At 36.4% G+C, this 14298-nt stretch overlaps 1 protein-coding gene across 1 annotated transcript in view; it reads left to right on the top strand.

The window, feature by feature from the left end:
- Positions 1 to 291: 291 nt before the first annotated feature.
- LOC133616636 (guanine nucleotide-binding protein G(I)/G(S)/G(T) subunit beta-2-like) overlaps positions 292 to 14298 on the top strand; it is a 31263-nt gene continuing 17256 nt past the window's right edge. Inside the window, exons 1-3 of the mRNA XM_061976156.2 lie at positions 292 to 420; positions 579 to 617; positions 2670 to 2776. Of these exons, the coding sequence (XP_061832140.2) occupies positions 364 to 420; positions 579 to 617; positions 2670 to 2776 (203 nt within the window). The 5' untranslated portion in view covers positions 292 to 363. The remainder of the gene's footprint in view (positions 421 to 578; positions 618 to 2669; positions 2777 to 14298) is intronic.

Here is a 14298-nt window from a genome sequence, read left to right as displayed (position 1 = left end):
TAATTTTCCCTTGTTTTTGAACACTGACTTTTTGCAGTGCATCTCCGCACGGTGCCTAGTTTGAAATGATTTTTGTCGGTCCTCTCGCCAACCGCCACACGTCTCAGCAGAAGGTCAGAGCAAGGCTCAGATGGCCTTTTTCCAAGCATGCTGAGCTTTGTTTGAAGAGGCAGACCCCCGTCCTGCTCCATCAAGTTGGAGTCCGCTTGTTTGATGCCTGTTCTATTCTTAGCGCTCTACCTGCTAAATGTATTGTTTATGTCTCTTTCCCTGCAGGTGTCAGCCGCTGTGTGTGTGTGTGTGTGAGGGTGTGTGTGTGTGTTCAATTTTCCTGGCGCGTGACCCCAACACATCCCAGGAACTATGGGCGAGCTGGAACAGTTGCTGCAGGAGGCCGAGCAGCTACGCGGTCACATCCGGGTACGGCGGCATGGTGTAGGCGGGCGGGCGCACGTCACGGAGGTCTCAGGCGCCACCGTGACGCACGCCCGCCTCCTTTTGATGCGCGGCACAATGACTGTGATTGACCCGCTGCACGTGTCGCTGGTCCGAGTCAAAGCACGCTTGTTTGTTTGCAGGATGCCAGGAGGGCGTGCTGTGACTCCACTCTGTCACAGGTACGGAAACATTTGCTCTTTTCCACAGCGGCAATGCAAGTGACGTCCAGTGAAAAATCAAATACAATATTTAGATGTTTTTTTCCCCCCTTTATGGCTCCCTTTAAGTTTGGTGCGGGACTTGGAAGTTTAAAAAAAATATATTAAATATTTATTTATTTACTTTTCATTCAACCCTTAAAGGGGAATTGTGCCTATTGTTCACAATCATTATGAAAGACAGATGTTATTTTCTCAATGCATTCTAAATATTACAAACCCCGTTTCCATATGAGTTGGGAAATTGTGTTAGATGTAAATATAAACGGAATACAATGATTTGCAAATCCTTTTCAACCCATATTCAGTTGAATATGCTACAAAGACAACATATTTGATGTTCAAACTGATAAACATTTTTTTTTTTTGCAAATAATCATTAACTTTAGAATTTGATGCCAGCAACACGTGACAAAGAAGTTGGGAAAGGTGGCAATAAATACTGATAAAGTTGAGGAATGCTTATTTGGAACATCCCACAGGTGTGCAGGCTAATTGGGAACAGGTGGGTGCCATGATTGGGTATAAAAGTAGAAATGCTCACTCATTCACAAACACGGATGGGGCGAGGGTCACCACTTTGTCAACAAATGCCTGAGCAAATTGTTGAACAGTTTAAGAAAAACCTTTCTCAACCAGCTATTGCAAGGAATTTAGGGATTTCACCATCTACGGTCCGTAATATCATCAAATGGTTCAGAGAATCTGGAGAAATCACTGCACGTAAGCAGCTAAACCCGTGACCTTCGATCCCTCAGGCTGTACTGCATCAACAAGTGACGTCAGTGTGTAAAGGATATCACCACATGGGCTCAGGAACACTTCAGAAAGCCACTGTCAGTAACTACAGTTGGTCGCTACATCTGTAAGTGCAAGTTAAAACTCTCCTATGCAAGGCGAAAACCATTTATCAACAACACCCAGAAACGGCATCGGCTTCGCTGGGCTTGAGCTCATCTAAGATGGACTGATACAAAGTGGAAAGGTGTTCTGTGGTCTGATGAGTCCACATTTCAAATTGTTTTTGGAAACTATGGACGTCGTGTCCTCCGGACCAAAGAGGAAAAGAACCATCCGGATTGTTATCGGCGCAAAGTGGAAAAGCCAGCATGTGTGATGGTATGGGAGTGTATTAGTGCCCAAGACATGGGTAACTTACACATCTGTGAAGGCGCCATTAATGCTGAAAGGTACATACAGGTTTTGGAGCAACATATGTTGCCATCCAAGCAACGCTACCATGGACGCCCCTGCTTATTTCAGCAAGACAATGCCAAGCCACGTGTTACATCAACGTGGCTTCATAGTAAAAGAGTGCGGGTACTAGACTGGCCTGCCTGTAGTCCAGACCTGTCTCCCATTGAAAATGTGTGGCGCATTATGAAGCCTAAAATAGCACAACGGAGACCCCCGGACTGTTGAACAACTTAAGCTGTACATCAAGCAAGAATGGGAAAGAATTCCACCTGAGAAGCTTCAAAAATGTGTCTCCTCAGTTCCCAAAGGTTTAATGAGTGTTGTTAAAAGGAAAGGCCATGTAACACAGTGGTGAACATGCCCTTTTCCACCTACTTTGGCACGTGTTGCAGCCATGAAATTCTAAGTTAATTATTATTTGCAAAAAAAAATAATAGTTTATGAGTTTGAACATCAAATATGTTGTCTTTGTAGCATATTCAACTGAATATGGGTTGAAAAGGATTTGCAAATCATTGTATTCCGTTTATATTTACATCTAACACAATTTCCCAACTCATATGGAAACGGGGTTTGTAAATAAATGCGATCAAAAGTCTGCCTATAGGAGCCGCTCTATTCCGCCTATAAAGCCCTTAAAAAACACCCAAACACCTCCATTAAGGTTTTATATACATGATGTAAGTATATATGTCATGTAGTAACATTCATAATAACATGTAATATATACATGATGTAAGTATATATGTCATATAGTAACATTTATTATATATTATAATATATAAACTGCTGACACTCCTTCCTGTCTTGTGGCAGATCACAGCTGGTCTGGGCCCGGTGAACAAGATACAGATGCGGACACGGCGCACTCTGAGGGGCCACCTGGCCAAGATCTATGCAATGCACTGGGGGAGTGACTCCAGGTAGTGTCCTCACCTCCATCAAAACTCTCCTTTGTTCCCTTCACATGTGTTTACCCTTTTCAACCCAAAAAGCGCTGAGTTACTTCACTACAAATGTGCTGTAAAACAAGAGATCGACCAATACGGTTTTTTCAGGGTCGATATCGATGCCGGTTATTAAGCGATATTTGGAGGCGATATTCATTTGCAGTAGAAGTTATTTAAATATGAATATTATACGTCAGTAAACACCTGGATAAGGCTTTAAGTTGTTTTTTAACATTATTTTTTAGGAAAGGTGGGACCAGTATTCAATCAATCAATCAATCAATCAATGTTTACTTATATAGCCCTAAATCACGAGTGTCTCAAAGGGCTGCACAAGCCACAACGACATCCTCGGTTCAGAGCCCACATCAGGGTAAGGAAAAACTCAACCCAATGGGATGACAATGAGAAACCTTGGAGAGACCGGTGCAATGGACGTTTAGTGGGTCTAGCATTATATTGTGAAAGTCCAGTCCATAGTGGATCTAACATAATAGTGAGAGTCAAGTCCATAGTGGATCTAACATAATAGTGAGAGTCCAGGCCATAGTGGATCTAACATAATGGTGAGAGTCCAGTCCATAGTGGATCAAACATAATAGTGAGAGTCCAGGCCATAGTGGATCTAACATAATAGTGAGAGTCTATTCCATAGTGGATCTAACATAATAGTGAGAGTCCAGTCCATAGTGGATCTAACATAATAGTGAGAGTCCAGTCCATAGTGGATCTAACATAATAGTGTGAGAGTCCAGTCCATAGTGGATCCAACATAATAGTAAGAGTCCAGTCCATAGTGGATCTAACATAATAGTGAGAGTCCAGTCCATAGTGGATCAAACATAATAGTGAGAGTCCAGGCCATAGTGGATCTAACATAATAGTGAGAGTCCAGGCCATAGTGGATCTAACATAATAGTGAGAGTCCAGTCCATTGTGGATCTAACATAATAGTGTGAGAGTCCAGTCCATAGTGGATCTAACATAATAGTGAGAGTCCAGTCCATAGTGGATCTAACATAATAGTGAGAGTCCAGTCCATAGTGGATCTAACATAATATTGTGAGAGTCCAGTCCATATTGGATCTAACATAATAGTGAGAGTCCAGGCCATAGTGGATCTAACATAATAGTGAGAGTACAGTCCATAGTGGATCTAGCATAATAGTGAGAGTCCAGTCCATAGTGGATCTAACATAATAGTGAGAGTCCAGTCCATAGTGGATCTAACATAATAGTGAGAGTCCGGTCCATAGTGGATCTAACATAATAGTGAGAGTCCGGTCCATAGTGGATCTAACATAATAGTGAGAGTCCAGTCCATAGTGGATCTAACATAATAGTGAGAGTCCAGTCCATAGTGGATCTAACATAATAGTGAGAGTCCAGTCCATAGTGGATCTAACATAATAGTGAGAGTCCAGTCCATAGTGGATCTAGCATAATATTGTGAGAGTCCGTTCCATAGTGGATCTAACATAAAAGTGTGAGAGTCCAGTCCATAGTGGATCTAACATAATAGTGAGAGTCCGGTCCATAGTGGATCTAACATAATAGTGAGAGTCCAGTCCATAGTGGATCTAACATAATAGTGAGAGTCCATTCCATAGTGGATCTAACATAATAGTGAGAGTCCAGTCCATAGTGGATCTAACATAATAGTGAGAGTCCAGTCCATAGTGGATCTAACATAATAGTGAGAGTCCAGTCCATAGTGGATCCAACATAATAGTGAGAGTCCATTCCATAGTGGATCTAACATAATAGTGAGAGTCCAGTCCATAGTGGATCTACCATAATATTGTGAGAGTCCGTTCCATAGTGGATCTAACATAAAAGTGTGAGAGTCCAGTCCATAGTGGATCTAACATAATAGTGAGAGTCCGGTCCATAGTGGATCTAACATAATAGTGAGAGTCCAGTCCATAGTGGATCTAACATAATAGTGAGAGTCCAGTCCATAGTGGATCTACCATAATAGTGAGAGTCCAGTCCATAGTGGATCTAACATAATAGTGAGAGTCCAGTGCATAGTGGATCTAACATAATAGTGAACAAACAAATACCCAGAACCCCTTGCAGCACTAACTCTTCTGGGACGCTACAATATACACCCCGCCCACCTCAACCTCCTCATGCTCTCTCAGGGAGAGCATGTCCCAAATTCCAAGCAGCTGTTTTGAGGCATGTTAAAAAAAATAATGCACTTTGTGACTTCAATAATAAATATGGCAGTGCCATGTTGGCATTTCTTTCCATAACTTGAGTAGATTTATTTTGGAAAACATTGTTACATTGTTTAATGCATCCAGCGGGGCATCACAACAAAATTAGGCATAATAATGTGTTAATTCCACGACTGTATATATAGGTATCGGTTGATATCGGAATCGGTAATTAAGAGTTGGACAATATCGGGATATCGCCAAAAAAAGCCATTATCGGACATCTCTAATTGTTGTGACAGGCCGCCTTAAAAAACAGAATGGAATTGTACATATTTTTACTGAATGAGACACCCAGAATGTGAGATTTACAATATTAACTATGAAGGGTAAAACACTGAATATTGTCAACACCCCTCTCCATCCACATATTTTACAATCAAGCGAAACGCAACAAAAATGGCGAAATATGAACGTGAAGAGTAAAAACACCCCACCTACACTCTGATACATCTGATACATCACTAAGCTTTAGAACTTTGTTGTAAAAATCTCCTTCCGCTTCTGTCCGGAATTGACGGTATTTGCTTTGTGTTTACAAGCAGTAATGCATAGTACTCTATCCTGTTAATAATAATAATATTTTATTTTTGCCACCTATAAAAATGAGCCCCTTTTACGTATGAACTCTCATGTTTGTGTCTATACCTTTCTGTGTTCAACATGTGTGGATGTTGTGCAGCGTGAGCAGGGGACTATTTTGCACACTGCCACTGACATTTGCGCCTCACCGCTTGATGGTAGTGCAGCCCCGTGGAGCTACTTCCTGTCCCTAGAGAGCAGGAAAGGTGTGGTCAGGGTGTTTCCACATCTGCAATCTCTATTTTCATGTCCTCCTACTCTGGACTTCTCACACTGTCTTTCTTACCTCCACAATCCATGTTTGCATGTCGGACAAACAACCCCTGAAAGGACGTAGGAGTACAGGAGGGCCACTCATTTGAAGCCTGGGAATAATACTTTGTCCTACTAAATATATGTTTATCTTTGCATTTTGACAGGAAACAAAATACATGTATTTAATGCAATCGCATAGTTGAACTTAAATATTATCTAACAGAAATTATCATTTAAATCTAACCATTTTCTTTGTTGAAATAGAATTATTATTATTTTTATCTGCTTGATTTATAATTTCAAATCAACGTATTCATCAAATTTTACTCTGTAAAAATTATGTTTTACAGTAACATTGTGAATTATGTGTTTTGCTGAAATTGACTGTAAATGAAAAAACAGTACCGCTGTTTTTGATGATAAAATTCTGGCAACTGAGCTGCTAGTATTATACTGTAAAAAAAAACAAGTTTTCTATTTACGGTAACAAAAAAAAATACCATAAATTTGACAGTAAAATTCCTGGGAAATGAGCTGAGTTTTTTTACTTCAAAAAAACTGTGGTACCGTTTTGCCATTTTCAGTAATATACTGTAAATTTTACAGTTGTTTTTACGGTAAAAAAAACTGTCAGCCAAGTTGGCGGAATTTTGCCATAAAAAAGCAAGTTTTGTATTTACATTAACAAAAAAATACCATAAATTTGACAGTAAAATTCCTGGGAAATGAGCTGACAGTTTTTTAGCATAAAAAAAAAACCTAACGTTTTGCCATTTTCAGTAATTAAGTAAATTCTTCAATTGTTGTTTTTATGGTAAAATATTCCTGGAAATGGCAAAACGGTGCCAGTTTTTTTTTTACTGTAAAAAAAATAAAAACTGGTACCGTTTTGCCATTTCCAGTAATATACTGTAAATTTTACAGTTGTTGTTTTAACGGTAAAAACAAACTGTCAGCCCAGTTGGCGGAATTTTGCAATAAAAAAGCAAGTTTTGTATTTACAGTAACGAAAAAAAATACCATAAATTTGACAGTAAAATTCCTGGGAAATGAGCTGAGTTTTTTACAGTAAAAAAAACTGTGGTACCGTTTTGCCATTTTCAGTAATATACCGTAAATTTTACAGTTGTTGTTTTTAATGGTAAAAAAAAACCAGCTGTCAGTCAAGTTGGCGGAATTTTGCCATAAAAAAGCAAGTTTTCTATTTACATTAACAAAAAAAAATACCGTACATTTGACAGTAAAATTCCCGGGAAATGAGCTGACAGTTTTTTAGCGTAAAAAAAAAACCTAACATTTTTCCATTTTCAGTAATTAAGTAAATTCTTCAATTGTTGTTTTTATGGTAAAATATTCCTGGAAATGGCAACAGTAAAAAAAAAAAACTGGCACCGTTTTGCCATTTCCAGTAATATACTGTAAATTTTACAGTTGTTTTTACGGTAAAAAAAAAAAACTGTCAGCCCAGTTGGCGGAATTTTGCCATAAAAAAGCAAGTTTTGTATTTACAGTAACGAAAAAAAATACCATAAATTTGACAGTAAAATTCCTGGGAAATGAGTTGAGATTTTTTACTGTAAAAAAACTGTGGTAGCGTTTTGCCATTTTCAGTAATATACTGTAAATTTTACAGTTGTTTTTACGGTAAAAAAAACTGTCAGCCCAGTTGGCGGAATTTTGCCATAAAAAAGCAAGTTTTCCGTTTACAGTAACAAAAAAATACCATACATTTGACAGTAAAATTCCTGGGAAATGAGCTGAGTTTTTTACTTCAAAAAAACTGTGGTACCGTTTTGCCATTTTCAGTAATATACTGTAAATTTTACAGTTGTTTTTACGGTATAAAATAACTGTCAGCCCAGTTGGCGGAATTTTGCCATAAAAAAGCAAGTTTTCTGTTTACAGTAACAAAAAAATACCATAAATTTGACAGTAAAATTCCTGGGAAATGAGCTGAGATTTTTTACTGTAAAAAAACTGGTAGCGTTTTGCCATTTTCAGTAATATACTGTAAATTTTACAGTTGTTTTTACGGTAAAAAAAACTGTCAGCCCAGTTGGCGGAATTTTGCCATAAAAAAGCAAGTTTTCTGTTTACAGTAACAAAAAAATACCATAAATTTGACAGTAAAATTCCTGGGAAATGAGCTGAGATTTTTTACTGTAAAAAAAACTGTGGTAGCATTTTGCCATTTTCAGTAATATACTGTAAATTTTACAGTTGATCTTTTTACAGTAAAAAAAACTGTCAGCTGAGTCGGCAGAATTTTACCATAAAAAAGCAAGTTTTCTATTTACAGTAACAAAAAAAATACTGTACATTTGACAGTAAAATTCCTGGGAAATGAGCTGACTGTTTTTTAGCGTAAAAAAAAACCTAATGTTTTTCCATTTTCAGTAATTAAGTAAATTCTTCAATTGTTGTTTTTATGTTAAAATATTCCTGGAAATGGCAAAACGGTACCAGTTTGGTTTTTTTTACTGTAAAAAACAAACAAACTGGCATCGTTTTGCCATTTCCAGGAATATATACTGTAAATTTTACAGTTGTTTTTACGGTAAAAAAAACTGTCAGCCCAGTTGGCGGAATTTTGCCATAAAAAAGCAAGTTTTCTGTTTACAGTAACAAAAAAATACCATAAATTTGACAGTAAAATTCCTGGGAAATGAGCTGAGATTTTTTACTGTAAAAAAACTGTGGTAGCGTTTTGCCATTTTCAGTAATATACTGTAAATTTTACAGTTGATCTTTTTACAGTAAAAAAAACTGTCAGCTGAGTCGGCAGAATTTTACCATAAAAAAGCAAGTTTTCTATTTACAGTAACAAAAAAAATACTGTACATTTGACAGTAAAATTCCTGGGAAATGAGCTGACTGTTTTTTAGCGTAAAAAAAAACCTAATGTTTTTCCATTTTCAGTAATTAAGTAAATTCTTCAATTGTTGTTTTTATGTTAAAATATTCCTGGAAATGGCAAAACGGTACCAGTTTGGTTTTTTTTACTGTAAAAAACAAACAAACTGGCATCGTTTTGCCATTTCCAGGAATATATACTGTAAATTTTACAGTTGTTTTTACGGTAAAAAAAACTGTCAGCCCAGTTGGCGGAATTTTGCCATAAAAAAGCAAGTTTTCTGTTTACAGTAACAAAAAAATACCATAAATTTGACAGTAAAATTCCTGGGAAATGAGCTGAGATTTTTTACTGTAAAAAAACTGTGGTAGCGTTTTGCCATTTTCAGTAATATACTGTAAATTTTACAGTTGATCTTTTTACAGTAAAAAAAACTGTCAGCTGAGTCGGCAGAATTTTACCATAAAAAAGCAAGTTTTCTATTTACAGTAACAAAAAAAATACTGTACATTTGACAGTAAAATTCCTGGGAAATGAGCTGACTGTTTTTTAGCGTAAAAAAAAACCTAATGTTTTTCCATTTTCAGTAATTAAGTAAATTCTTCAATTGTTGTTTTTATGGTAAAATATTCCTGGAAATGGCAAAACGGTACCAGTTTGGTTTTTTTTACTGTAAAAAACAAACAAACTGGCATCGTTTTGCCATTTCCAGGAATATATACTGTAAATTTTACAGTTGTTTTTACGGTAAAAAAAACTGTCAGCCCAGTTGGCGGAATTTTGCCATAAAAAAGCAAGTTTTCTGTTTACAGTAACAAAAAAATACCATAAATTTGACAGTAAAATTCCTGGGAAATGAGCTGAGATTTTTTACTGTAAAAAAACTGTGGTAGCGTTTTGCCATTTTCAGTAATATACTGTAAATTTTACAGTTGATCTTTTTACAGTAAAAAAAAACTGTCAGCTGAGTCGGCAGAATTTTACCATAAAAAAGCAAGTTTTCTATTTACAGTAACAAAAAAAATACTGTACATTTGACAGTAAAATTCCTGGGAAATGAGCTGACAGTTTTGTAGCGTAAAAAAAAAACCTAACGTTTTTCCATTTTCAGTAATTAAGTAAATTCTTCAATTGTTGTTTTTATGGTAAAATATTCCTGGAAATGGCAAAACGGTACCAGTTTTTTTTTTTTTTTTTTTTTTACAGAAAAAAAAAACTGGCACTGTTTTGCCATTTCCAGTAATATACTGTAAATTTTACAGTTGTTTTTACGGTAAAAAAAACAACTGTCAGCCCAGTTGACGGAATTTTGCCATAAAAAAGCAAGTTTTGTATTTACAGCAACGAAAAAAAATACCATAAATTTGACAGTAAAATTCCTGGGAAATGAGCTGAGTTTTTTTACAGTAAAAAAAACTGTGGTACCGTTTTGCCATTTTCAGTAATATACCGTAAATTTTACAGTTGTTGTTTTTAATGGTAAAAAAAAAACACCTGTCAGTCAAGTTGGCGGAATTTTGCCATAAAAAAGCAAGTTTTCTATTTACATTAACAAAAAAAAATACCGTACATTTGACAGTAAAATTCCCGGGAAATGAGCTGACAGTTTTTTAGCGTAAAAAAACAAACTGTAACGTTTCGCCATTTTCAGTAATTAATTAAATTCTTCAATTGTTGTTTTTATGGTAAAATGTTCCTGGAAATGGCAAACCGGGACCAGTTTTTATTTTTACAGTAAAAAAAAAAACTGGCACCGTTTTGCCATTTCCACTAATATACTGTAAATTTTACAGTTGTTGTTTTTACGGTAAAAAAAAACTGTCAGTCCAGTTGCCGTAATTTTACCATAAAAAAGCAAGTTTTCTATTTATAGTAACAAAAAAAAATACCATAAATTTGACAGTAAAATTCCTGGGAAATGAGCTGAGTTTTGTACTGTAAAAAAAACTGTGGTACCGATTTGCCATTTTCAGTAATATACTGTAAATTCTACAGTTTTTACAGTAAAAAAAAACTGTCAGCTGAGTTGGCGGAATTTTACCATAAAAAAGCAAGTTTTCTATTACAGTAACAAAAAAAATACACCATACATTTGACAGTAAAATTCCTGGGAAATGAGCTCAGTTTTTTACTGTAAAAAAACTGTGGTACCATTTTGCCATTTTCAGTAATATACCGTAATGTTACAGTTGTTTTTACGGTAAATAAAACTGTCAGCTGAGATGGCGTAATTTTACCATAAAAAGCACGTTTTTTATTTACAGTAACAAAAAAAAAACCCATAAATTTGACAGTAAAATTCTGGGAACTCAGCTGCCAGTTTTTTACTGTAAAAAAAACCTTTTGTACTGTTTTACCATTTTCAGTAATACACTGTAAATTTTACAGTTGGCAGAATTTGACCAAAAAAATCTGTTTCTATTTACAGTAACAAAATAAAATTCAAGCTGCCATTTTTTTTTACTTGAAAAAAAAAACATGTTTTGCTATTTTCAGTAATACACCGTCAATTTTACAGTTGTTTTTACGGTAAAAAACTGTCAGCCTCGTTGGGAATTTTACCATAAAAAAGCAGTTTTCTATTTACAGTAACAAAAAAAAACATAAATTTGACAGTAAAATTCTGGCAACTGAGTTGCTAGTTTTTTACTGTAAAAAACTGTGGTGCCATTTTCAGTAATATACCGTAAATTTTACAGTTCTTTTTACGTAAAAAAAAACAACTGTCAGCCCAGTTGGCGGAATTTTACCATAAACAGTTTTCTCTTTACAGTAACAAAAAAACCCTAAGTTGCAAATTTTTTTACTGTAAGAAAAACTGTGGTACCATTTTGCCATTTTCAGTAATATACCGTAAATTTTACAGTTGTTGCTTTTATGGTAAAAAAAAACAACCTGTCAGTTCAGTTGGTGGAATTTTACTATAGAAAAGCACGTATTGATTAACAGTACCAAAAACAAATACCATTAATTTGACAGTAAAATTCTGGGAAATGAGCTTTTTTAATGTAAAAAGAAACGTTGATACCGTTTTACCATTTTCAGTAATTAAGTAAAATCCACAATTGTTGTTTTTATGGTAAACTTTTTTTTAAAAATAATTTTACCATAAAGTATTCAGTTTTCTATTTACAGTAACAGAAAAAAACTAAGTTGCCATTTTTTTTTACTGTAAAAAAAACCCCAAACTGGTACCGTTTTGCCATTTCCAGTAATATACTGTACATTTTACAGTTGTTGTTTTTACGGTAAAAAAAACAACCTGTCAGCTCAGTTGGTGGAATTTTACCATAAAAAGGCAAGTTTTGTATTTACAGTAACATAAATAATACCATAAATTTGACATAAAAATTCCGCCAACTGATCTGACAGTTTTTTACTGTTAAAAAAAACTTTGGTCCCGTTTTGCCATTTTCATTAATACACCGCAAATTTTACAGTTGTTTTTTTTACGGCAAAAAACTGTAAGCTCAGTTGGCGGAATTTTACCATAAAAAAACCTAAGCTTCATTTTATTTTATTTTATTTTTTGCTGTAAAAAAAACTTTGCTCCTGTTTTTGCATTTTCAGTAATGAAGTAAATTCTTCAATTGTTGTTTTTATGGTAAATACAAACAAACTGTAAGACCAGTTGGCGGAATTTGACCATAAAAAAATCAGTTTTCTATTTACAGTAACAAAAAAAACATACATTTGACAGAAAATTTGAGCTGACGTTTTTTTGTTTTTTTTTACTGTTTTTCCAGTTACAGTAATATGCTGTAAAAACCACCGTAAATTTTACGATAAAATTATTGCGACTAAACTGCCAATTTTGTTTGCCGAAAAAAATAAATTATTTATTTTATTCATTTTTTTCCATTGTACAATCTACTAATCAAATACATAGGACACTGTGTAATAATCTCATTACTGTTGGAAGTAAACATAACTGCCATATGGCCCTCTGGGGCCAAACATAACTGCCATGTGGCCCTCACTGAAAATGGCCTGGTCAAGTTTGACCACCTGCGTGAGTCACACATGCAGACGAGACTTGGATGAAAGCCTTTTGTACACTGGAAGAGGCGTGGCTAGGGAGGGCGTGACAGGAAGTGTCAATAATGACACCACTACCCCGCTGAGTTACCACTCTCCGTGTTTAAAGCGAGCGTCTTTATCCTCCACCATGGCCGTGATTTTTGCATGCAGCCAATGTTTGATTGGCCTTCCTTCACTTTGCTAACATCCTACCATGTCTACTGTCCCTTTCCTTTTCTTTGACGCACTGCCATCAGAAGATTCTGCCTCAGGCTCAAGCCACAAAATGAAGGAAGAAAAGGTTAAAGAACTGCACTTTTTTTTTTTGTAATTTTACCTGTCATTCCCACTCCTTATGTAAGACAAGAGCACATGTTTTTCTTTTTTTGAATGCATTCTAGGTTGTAAAATATGGCAAGTAGGAGGTGGCTAACAATGCAGCTAATGGAAGTGCCCATAAAGTCCTCTGAAAACATCCAAAAAGCGCAGAAGCGCTGACGCAGACAAACTGTTTTTTGTCAGCGCCGTGATCACAGAGCGCTAACAGACTGAGCTGCTGCATCGTCTCTGAGTTGGTGAAAGTTAATTCTGGATGATAAATCATGTCCCTCGCCTGGATAGTAGAAGGTTGTGGACATAAACCCACATGTTGGTCTACTCTGACATCCAACTTACACCAGGAGATGGTGAGAAAGACACGAAAAGACGCTTGTTTTTTTAACCGTTTGTGAGAATTGTGATTCATATTCGTGGCTTGGCATTGTCTTGCTGAAATAAGCAGGGGCGTCCATGGTAACGTTGCTTGGATGGCAACATATGTTGCTCCAAAACCTGTATGTACCTTTCAGCATTAATGGCGCCTTCACAGATGTGTAAGTTACCCATGTCTTGGGCACTAATACACCCCCATACCATCACACATGCTGGCTTTTCCACTTTGCGCCTATAACAATCCGGATGGTTCTTTTCCTCTTTGGTCCGGAGGACACAACGTCCACAGTTTCCAAAAACAATTTGAAATGTGGACTCGTCAGACCACAGAACACTTTTCCACTTTGTATCAGTCCATCTTAGATGAGCTCAGGCCCAGCGAAGCCGACGGCGTTTCTGGGTGTTGTTGATAAACGGTTTTCGCCTCGCATAGGAGAGTTTTAACTTGCACTTACAGATGTAGCGACCAACTGTAGTTACTGACAGTGGGTTTCTGAAGTGTTCCTGAGCCCATGTGGTGATATCCTTTAGAGACTGATGTCGCTTGTTGATGCAGTACAGCCTGAGGGATCGAAAGTCACGGGCTTAGCGTGCAGTGATTTCTCCAGATTCTCTGAACCCTTTGATGATATTACGGAGCGTAGATGGTGAAATCCCTAAATTCCTTGCAATAGCTGGTTGAGAAAGGTTTTTCTTAAACTGTTCAACAATTTGCTCATGCATTTGTTGACAAAGTGGTGACCCTCGCCCCATCCTTGTTTGTGAATGACTGAGCATTTAATGGAATCTCCTTTTATACCCAATCATGGCACCCACCTGTTCCCAATTTGCCTGTTCACCTGTGGGAT

The sequence above is a fragment of the Nerophis lumbriciformis genome, linkage group LG14 (genome assembly GCF_033978685.3).
Source record: "Nerophis lumbriciformis linkage group LG14, RoL_Nlum_v2.1, whole genome shotgun sequence".
Taxonomy (NCBI): Eukaryota; Metazoa; Chordata; class Actinopteri; order Syngnathiformes; family Syngnathidae; genus Nerophis; species Nerophis lumbriciformis.
This window is presented reverse-complemented; position numbering and strand designations above follow the sequence as displayed.